The 10,328-nt window shown below is 40.5% G+C and overlaps 1 protein-coding gene across 1 annotated transcript in view; it reads left to right on the plus strand.

Annotated features, from left to right (window-relative positions):
• Positions 1-3,641: 3,641 nt before the first annotated feature.
• The window catches only part of LOC106725621 (insulin growth factor-like family member 3), a 20,631-nt gene continuing 13,944 nt past the window's right edge, over positions 3,642-10,328 (plus strand). Inside the window, exon 1 of the mRNA XM_014537394.1 lies at positions 3,642-3,694. Coding sequence (XP_014392880.1) covers positions 3,676-3,694 — 19 coding nt within the window. The 5' untranslated portion in view covers positions 3,642-3,675. The remainder of the gene's footprint in view (positions 3,695-10,328) is intronic.

The raw sequence follows: 10,328 nt of genomic DNA on the forward strand, positions 1-10,328 counted from the left end.
TAGGTGACCCCTGTGAAAGTGTTGTTCGACCCCCAAAGGGGTCGTGACCCACAGGTTGAGAACCACTGCTCTAAGTAGATGAGTGGATTAAAAGCTGTGGGTATATTTATTTTTTATCAAGGGCTTTCTATTTTGTTAATACTCACCCGAGGATATTTTTTCCATTGATTTTTAGAGAGAATAAAAGAGAGAGAAACATCGATGTGAGAGAGACATATGGATTGATTGCCTCCTGACCAGGGCAAGGGGTCAAATCTGAAACCCAGGTACGTATGCCTGACCAGGAATCCAACCCAGGACCCCTTGGTGCTCGGGCTGACACTCTAACCACTTAGCAACATGGTCCAGGGCAAGGTGTGGTACATTTACACAATGGAATACTACTCAGCTATAAAAAAGAAGCAAATCTTATCTTTTGTGACAGTATGGATAAATCTGGAGATTATTATGCTAAGTGAAATAAGCCAGCTAGAGAGAGACAAGTACCATCTGATTTCACTTATATGTGGAATCTAGTGAACAAAATAGACTAACTAACAAAATAGAAACAGACGCATAGATACAGAAAACAGAATGACAGCTGTCAGAGGAGAGGGGTTTGGGGGGGCTGGGTGAAAAAGGTGAAGAAATTAAGCATAAAAACTCCCCCCAAACTAATAGACACAGACAGTATGGTGATGGGTGGGTGGAGGTGAGAAGAGGATAAAGGGAAGATAAATGGTGATGGAAGAAGATGTGACTTGGGGTGGGGAACACAATACAATATAGGTGTGTGTGTATGTGTGTGTGTGTGTTTCTTAATCCCTCCACCTTTTTCAGTCTGTTTGCTGTATTAATGAGTCTGTCTTTATTTGTCAGTTAATTTTGTTCATTAGATTCACATATAAATGAGATCATATGGTACTTGTCTTTCTCTGATTGGCTTATTTCACTTAGCATAATAATCTCCTGGTCCATCCATGCTGTCACAAAGGGTAAGATTTCCTTGTGCGTGTGTTTTTTAATGGTTGAGTAGTATTCCATTGTGTAAATGTACCACAGTTTTTTATCCACTCATCTACTGATGGACACTTGGGGTGTTTCCTGATCTTGGCTATTGCAAATAATGCTGCAATGAACATAGGAGTGTTTATATTCTTTCAAATTAGTGTCTCTTCAAATATTTTCCAGGAGTGGGATTGCTGGGTCAAAAGGCAGTTCATGTTTACTTTTTTGAGGAAATTCCATACTGCTTTCCACAGTGGCTGCACCAGTCTGCATTCCCACCAACACTGCACAAGGTTCCCTGTTCTCCCCGAATCCTCGCCAGCACTTATTTGTTGTTTTATTGATGGTAGTCATTCCAACAGGTGGGAGGTGATAACTCCATTTGGTTTTAATTTTCACCTGATGATTATTGATGTTGAGCATTTTTCCATATGTCTGTTGGCCATCTGTATGTCCTCTTTGGAGAAGTGTCTATCAGGTCCTTTGCCCAGTTTTTAATTGGGTTGTTTGTCTTCCCATTGTTGAGTTGCATAAGTTCTTTATATATTTTGGAAATTAACTCCTTATCAGAAGAATCATTGACAAATGTGTTCTCCCATACAGTGAGATCCCTTTTCATTTTGTTGATGTTTTCTTCTGCTGTGCAGAAGCTTTTTAATTTGATGTGTGTTTACTATGCATCCTACAACCTTTCAATTTCAATGATTACTTCCAGGAATTTTTTTTATTATTTATTTATTTTTTAAAAAAATATATTTTATTGATTTTTTATAGAGAGGAAGGGAGAGGGATAGAGAGTTAGAAACATCAATGAGAGAGAAATATCGATCAGCTGCCTCCTACATGCCTCCCACTGGGGATGTGCCCGCAACCAAGGTACATGCCCTTGACCGGAATCAAACCTGGGACCCTTCAGTCCGCAGGCCGACGCTCTATCCACTGAGCCAAACAGGTTAGGGCACTTCCAGGAATTTTTTTAAAAGGAGATTTAGGGAGTTGGCTTCAGTTTTCTAGTACTTTCATGTGTCAGCATGTGTCAACATATAAGCCAGGATTAGGTGCAGCTAATCTTACCTTTGACAGGACACTCTAATCCTCCTGGGACAGGGAGGCTTATGAAGAGCTGCCACAACGCTGTTCTCACTGCTTCTCTGTCCTTCAGGGAATCTGTCCTAAGAGTGTTTCTCCTTGCTGTCTCCCAGTGATGGTGAGGTTGAGGCTTCTACCTCCTGGCAGTGGGGTTGTGTTGCAGGCTTCAAAAGTGCTTAGATACAGATGGCATTCTCTCCTCAGCAACAGGGTCCTGTCATCCCTGCTGCAGTCACCTGACCCCTTTGACGTCGCCCTGTGCAAGGGACAGAGGCAGCTGGCACCTGGGACTAGACTTACTTTCATTGTCTATGTAAGTATTAAACTGTCTGGATCTAAAAAGGGCATATTGTTTTGTGACTGACTGAATCTATCAGCCATGCCTCTGGCTCGACAGTAGCTTCCATGGATTTCTATGTAGACAATTTAATTACACAGACATGAATTTCTCTAGTAATACTCTTTGTGATTTTGTTTCATAGTCAGTTGTACTATTTATTGAGGGCTTTCTATTTTAGTCAGGAATTCCTTGCTTGTAGGTTGAGAATTAGGAATGAAGTGCCAAGCTAATTTAAGAGCGTAGGAAGCAGGAATGTAGGTCCTCTGGGTCTGTGCCCCCAGCAGCTGTGCTGTGTAAATGGGAGGTGAGTCTCCACAGGTGGGAGCTCATCAGGTGCATGGGCAGGAGGACACATTAAGGAAACCTGCCAACACATATACCAACCAACACAGACACCTGCCAAATTAAGAGAGGAGGGCTAACATAGGTGAATGCATGGACCACTCACACGGAAGTACTGCACATACACTTAAGGGGAGGGAGTCCCTCCACTAACCATGAGCTTTACCAGGTCTGAAAGTCTCTGCCTCCTCTCTTTTACCTTCCCAACCTATTCACTGTGACATGAGAGGGAGCCAGCAGAGAACAGAGGGGCCAAGGTATAACCCACTTATCTCGTGGCAATAACAGTGATGATAATACAAGAACAGTGAGAATCATGGATGGAGCCTTTCTTTGGACCAGGCACTCTACAAGGTGCCCTTTCAGCTGGTTTTATGAATCCCAGAGATCTCTAGCTACATCTATCTGTAACTTTTTTATTCTCCCTACCAGGGTTCCTGCAGCCCCTGCTCTCCTTCTAAATCATGCTGCAACCTCATTATTTCCACTAAAAACTCTGAGGAATTGTAGACAGTGTAGGTCTGAGGTGGATTGTGTGAGAACTGTGGGAAATCCAGAGTTTGGTGGGTTATATGCCAATGAATCTTTACTAACTGGGTCTCCCCTTCATCAGTATTCACAGAAAGATGTCACAACTTGGGTAGTTTCTAAGATAGTATTTATCTCGAGGATTTGAGATACTGTAATGTGACACTCAGTTAGAACTGGTTCAGACCACCATTAAATCATTGATGTGGGTTTTTTAAAAACATGTAACCATGACTCTGCATGCCCCTCCTTCAGACAGCCTGTGTCTTCTGTTGTAATGTGGGATTTGTAGGTGTTACGGGTGTACATATATAAGTCACAGTATACAGTCCCAAACCTGCTACTTCAGCTGCTCTGCCATCAACTGCTCTGGAAGGAAATCAAGTACCATGGTGCCCAGAATCTTTGGTAAGGGCCTCCAGCCCCAAGTCTAGCTTGTGTGTTATCACCCCGCCCCCCCTCATGTACCTCAGAACCTCATACTTAATTCTCCTTTCTATTCAGTTCTTGGCTTCCCACCTTGTAATTATCCCCATGTTATTTGTGACTTTATCACAATCTCTCTCCTGACCTGCCAATTTTAGACTCTTAACTCTTCCTAGAGCCCACCCTACATTTCTTCACCTGCAAGTCCAGTCTCCTGGACCCCTCTATTCAGAGTCAATCTCAAAGTCACTCTGAGCTGTAGTTTTAATTTGCATTCCCTTAATGAATAATGATGTTCAGCTTCTTTTCATATGCTTATTGGCCATTTATATGTCCTTTTTTGGAAATATGTCTATTCAGATACTTTCCCACTTTTAAATTGGATTATTTGTCTTTTTATTATTGAGTTTTAAGAGTTCTTAAATATATTCTGGATACTCATCCCTTATCATATGTATGATTTGAAAATACAGTGGAACCTTGTTTCTCAAACTTAATTTGTTCTGGAAGGCTGTTTGAAAACTGAATCATTTTTCCCCCATTAGAAATAATGTAAATTGAATTAATCCATTCCAGACCTCCAAATGATTCCCTGTTTTAACCTTTCTTATATACAGTACATGCATAATGTACTGTTTAATCTATAAATAAACACTTTAAAAACAAAAAGGACATGAAATGTAAATGAAAATTTAACAAAAAGGAAAGAAAATGTACAGCAAAAACCCAAAAATTTAATAATAATTATAAACAGCAACAAAAGCAAGCAAGCAAACAAACAAAAAACACCACAAAAATATTCACAACACAATAACCTGAGATTTTAAAGTGGTAAATTGACTCATACTCTCACATTCTCTCCTTTGTTTGTCACCTGAGAAATGCATGACTCTTCATACAGGTATCAGCATGAAAGGGCTTCGAGGTTGAGAAATGAATTGTTTGAGATGGGAGACATTCGAGAATCGAGGTTTGATTGTATATTGTTTCATTACGTGCATTGCCTTGCAACTTCCTTGATATTATTGTTTGTAATGCATAGGTGTTTTTTTTAAAAAAATCTTTATTGTTAATATTATTACAGATGTCCCTCTGTTTTCCCTCATTGCCCACCTCCACCCGGTTCCTGCCCCGCCACAGGCCTTCTCCACCCTATTGTCTGTGTCCATAGGTAATGTATATAAGATCTTTGTTTAATCTCTTCCCACCCCCATCCCCCTTCCCTCTGAGAATCGTTGGTCTGTTCCATTTCCATGCCTTTGATTCTATTTTATTCACCAGTTTATTCTGATCATTAGATTTCTTATTCATTTATTTTGATTTTTAGATTCAATTGTTGATAGACTATGTAATTGCTGTTATTTTGTTGTTCATATTTTTGATCTATTTCTTTTTCTTCTTCTTCCTCTTCTTAAAGAATACCCTTCAACATTTCATATAATGCTGATTTGGTGGTAATGAGCTCCTTTAGCTTTTTCTTGTCTGTGAAGCTCTTTATCTGATCTTCAATGCTAAATGATAGTTTTGCTGGTAGAGTAATCTTGGTTGTAGGTACTTGCTATCCATCATTTTGAATATTTCTTGCCACTCTCTTCTGGTTTGCATAGTTGCTGTAGAGAAATCAGCTGACAGTCGTATGGGCATTCCCTTGTAGGTAACTACTGCTTTTCTCTTGCTGCTTTTAAGATTATCTTTTTGTCTTTAGCCCTTGGCATTTTAATTATGATGTGTCTTGGTGTGGTCTCTTTGGGTTCATCTTGTTTGGGACTCTGTGCCTCCTGGACTTGTAAGTCTATTTCTTTCACCAGGTAGGGGAAGTGTTCTGTTATTATTTCTTCAAATAGGTTTTCAATATCTCATTCTCTCTCTTCTTCTGGTATCTCCGTAATGTGAATGTTGATACGCTTGAAGTTGTCCCAGAGGTCCTTACACTATCTTCATATTTTTGGATTATTTTTTCTTTTTGGTCTTCTGGTTGGGTGTTTTCTGCTTCCTCATATTTCAAATCATTGATTTGATTCTTAGAATCCTCTACTCTACGGTTGAATCCCTGTATATTATTCTTTATTTCAGTCAGTGTATGCTTAATTTCTGACTGGTCCTTTTCCATTTTTTTTGATGTTTCTAGAAGATTCTTGAGTAATCTTATAACCATGGTTTTGAAATCTATATTTAGTAGTTGGCTTTCTTCAATTTCTTTCATTTGTGACATGTTTCTTTGTCTCTGAATTTTGGCTGTTTCCCTGTGTTTGTTTCTATGTATTGGATAGAGCTGCTATGTCTCCTTAAGTTGGTGGAGTGGTCTTGTATAGTGGATGCACTCACTCTTGGTGCACCCCTTTGTGGGCTGTGTGCACAGTCTTGTTGTAGTTGAGACTTGATAGCTGTTGGTGTCACTGGGAGAAATTGACCTCCAGGCCAATTGGCTGTGAGGACCAGCTGTGACTACAGTGGAAGAGCTACTGTGCAGGAGACACTCCTACAGAGCAGTACTATCTTTTCACTGAGTGGCTCTTGTCACCTCCGATAGCTCTTGGGTCTCCAGGGAGGTGCAAAGTCAGCCACTGCCTGGGGCCACCCAGCAGGAGCTACAGAGAGATCTGCAGATTCCTACTCTTTGTATTGGGTTTGCAAGTGCCCAGAGGAGGACCAGCTGTGAAGCAAGGCAGGCTACTGCTGGTGCAGGCCTTGGGCCTTCTTTTCAAAACTTTGGGCCTCCTTGACCCAGCTCCAGGTTTGTTTGAGAGGTTTTAGGCTGAGAAAGGACAGGCCATTCATATGCAAAAGCTGCTGCACACAGCTTGGGTGGGTTTGTAAATTGGAGGAAGTGGGGTTTTAGGGAATCACCAGGGTAGAGCAAACAGAAATGGCTGCCAGTCAACCCTGTGACCGAGGAGGTCCCAGCTTAGGAACAATGATCCCTGTGAGAATATCTCTGTCTGGGAGAAAGCCTCCCCCGCGTTCCTGTCCTAATGCCAGACAATCCAGTTCCTCCTCGTATGTGTCCCCCAGAGCCTTGCCCTTGTGCCAGAGCTCAGAGGATGTGAGACCTTTTAAGTTCAGTTTGTGGTGCTGGCCTTTTAAGAGGAACAGCTGGGTCTCCAGCAGCCTCTGTGTCACTGAGCCCCAATCCACACTGATTTTTATAGCCTGTAGTTCTTACTGCCCTTAGGGACTTCTTTTCCCAGCTCTCGGACCCTGGGCTCAGGGTCTGGTGTGGGGCTGAGACCCCTTGCTCCTCCGGGAAGCCTCCACAGAGATGATCTCCCTCCTGATTGAAAAAACAGCACACATGGGTGCCGGACCAGCCTGTTCCAGCCTCTTCACCTCCTACCAGTCTCAGTGTGCTTTCTTCTTTACTTCTCTAGTTGTAGGAATTCCATTCAGTCAGCTTTCAGTCAGGTTCTGGATGGTGGTTGTTCTATATTTTAGTTATAATTTTGATGTGGTTGTGGGAGGCGGCGATTACAGGCATTTATCTACACTGCCATCTTTTGCACAGGTGGTTTAAAAATTTTTTTTTTTATTTAGAGAGAGAGAGAGTAAGGGAGAGAAAAAAAGAGAGAGAAACATTGATTTCTCATTATTGGTTGCTTCTTGTATGTACCCTGTCTGCAAATCCAACTCGCAACTTTGGTGTATGGGGACAATGCTTTAAACAACTGAGCTACTTGACCAAGGCCTGAAGTGCATAGTTTTTTTTTTATTTTGATAAGGTCTATTTTTTTCTTTGCCTCTTGCACTTTTGATGTCATATCTAAGTTTAAACACATACTAACCCAGGGTCATTAAGATTTACTCCATTGTTTTCTGGCCCTCTGCCCACTTTTAGCTTTAGCTCTTGTATTTAGGTCTATGGTAAGTTTTGAGCTAATCTTTCTACATGGTATATACCAAGAGACATATCTTCTTCTCCCTCTTCTTTTTATTTTTTTCCTTGTCCTTCTCTTTTTTTGCATATGGACATCCAGTTTTCCCAGCACCATTTGCTGAAAAGATGATTTCCTCCCCATTTAATGGTCTTAACACTTTTGTTGAAATTTAATTGATCATAAATGTAAGGGTTTATTTCTGGAATGTTAATTCTATCCATTGATCTATATGGAAATGTGGATATATATACTAAATATATGAATATAAATACTAAATGTCAGTATCACAGTGTTTTGTCTACTGTATCTTTGCAGTAAGCTTTGAAATCAGAGTGTCATTTCAACAACTTTGCTTTTCTTTTTCAAGATTGTTTTGGCTATTTTGGGTCCTTTGCATTTTCTAAATTAAATTTATTGGGCTAACATTTGGGCAACATGAACATATAGGTTTCAGGTGTGGGTTTCTATGTTATAAGATCTGCATCCCATCACCCAAAGTCAAATCTTCTCCTGTCACCATATGTTAGGGCCCCCTTCTGCTCCCATCCCTTCCTTCTGGCAACCACCAACTGCTGTTTGTGTTCACAAGTTTCAGTTTTATATCTGAAATATGAGTGAAGTCATATGACTGACTTATTTCACTTAGCATAATATTCTCAAGGTCCATCCATGTTGTTGCAAATGGCACTATATCATCCTTTCTTTTGGCTGAGTAGCATTCCATTGTGTATATGTCCCACATCTTCTTTATCCAGTCCTCGAATGCAGGACACTTTGGTTGTTTCCATGTCTTGGTCACCATAAGTAATGCTGCAATGAAGAGTGCGTGTATCTTGGCCAATACATGATTTTGAATTTTTAAGGTATATATCCAGGAGAGGGATAGATTTCCATAGTGGTTGTACCAGTCTACATTCCCACCAGCAGTAAATGAGGGTTCCCTTTTTTCTGAAACCTCTCCAACTCTTGTTATTGCCTATCTTCTTGATAATGGCCACTCTAACAGGTGTGAGGTGGTATCTCATTATAGCTTTGATTTGCCTTTCCCTAATTGCCAGTGAGGTTGAACATCTTTTCATATATTTATTGGCTGTTTGTGTGTCTTCTTGGAAGAGGTGTAATTTTCTGGTCCTCTGCCCACTTTTTGACTGGATGATTTGTTTGGTGTTGAGTTTTATGAGTTCTTTATATATTTTGGAGATTAAACCTTTGTCAGAGCTACTGTTTACAAACTCATCTGGTTGGCTGCCTCTTTGTTTTGTTGTCAGCTTCTTCTGTTGTGCAGAAGCTTCTTAGTTTGATATAGTCCCATTCACTTATACTTTTGCCTCTACTCCCCTTGCCTTTGGAGTCAAGTTCATAAAATGTTCTATGACCGAGGTCCATAAGTTTGGTACTGATATTTTATTCTATGTAACTTATTGTTTGGGGTCTTATATTTAGGTCTTTGATTCATTTTGAATTAATTTTTGTACAAAGGGAAAAACTGTAATCCAGTTTCATTCTTTTTCATGTGGCTTTCCAGTTTTCTCAGCGCCATTTATTGAAGAGACTATCTTTATTCCATTGTGTGTTTCTGATTCCTTTGTCGAAAGCTATCTGTCCATACACATGTGGTTTTATGGCTGAGCTCTCTATTCTATTTTATTGATTTGTGTGTCTGTTTCTCTGCCAATATCATGCTGTTTTGATGTTCATAGCTCTGTAGTATAACTTGAAATCAGGTAGCATACTACCTCCGGCTTCGTTCTTTTCCCCCCTCAGGATTGCTTTGGCTACTTGGGGTCTTTTGTGGTACCATGAAAATCTGGTGATTTCTCTTTCTATTTCTTTAAAAAATGACATTAAGATTTGATAGGGATTGAATTAAATCTGTATAATTGCTTTGGATAATATGGCCAATTTAACTATGTTGATTCTTCCAATCCATGAACACACATATTTTTCCATTTTGTTGTGTCTTTTTCAATCTCTTTTAATAATGCTTTGTAATTTTCAGTATATAGGTCTTTCACATTCTTTGTTTATTCCTAGGTATTTTATTCTTTTGGTTGCAATTGCAAAAGGAATTGTATATTTTCATTTCTTTTTTTTGAAGTTTTGTTGTTAGTATACAGGAAGGCAATTATTTTTTGCACATTGATTTTGTATCCTGCAACTTGACTGTATTTGCTATTGTTTTTAAAAGTTTTTTTTTTTTTGGTGGAGTCTTTAGTATTTTCTATATACAGAATCATGTCATCTGCAAAAGGTGACAGTTTTATTTTTTCTTTCCCTATTTGTATGTCTTTTACTTCTTTCTCTTGTCTTATTGCCCTGAGTAGGACTTCCAGCACTATGTTGAATAAGAGTGGTAAGAGTAGACATCCTTGTGTTGTTCCTGATCTAAGAGGAAAAGCTTTCAGTTTTTCACCATTGAGTATATTAGCTGAGGGTTTATCATAGATTAGAGGCCCGGTGCACAAAAATTTGTGCACTCAGCGGGGGGTCCCCCAGCCCGGCCTGTGCCCTCTCGCAGTCTGGGACCCCTCGGGAGATAACGACCTGCTGGCTTAGGCCTGCTCCCAGCTGGCAGAGGGCACGCCCAATCCCTAGGTGCAGCCCCTGGTCAGGCTCAGAGCAGGGCAGATTGGGGAGTTGGGGCGCCGCCCTGTCATGCACAGAGCAGGGCGGATCAGGAGGTTGCGATGCCACCCTCAGTCACGCTCAGGGTAGGGCCGATTGGGGGGTTGGGGCACCGCCCC

This window comes from Myotis brandtii, unplaced genomic scaffold (assembly GCF_000412655.1).
Source record: "Myotis brandtii unplaced genomic scaffold, ASM41265v1 scaffold178, whole genome shotgun sequence".
In the NCBI taxonomy this organism is placed as follows: Eukaryota; Metazoa; Chordata; class Mammalia; order Chiroptera; family Vespertilionidae; genus Myotis; species Myotis brandtii.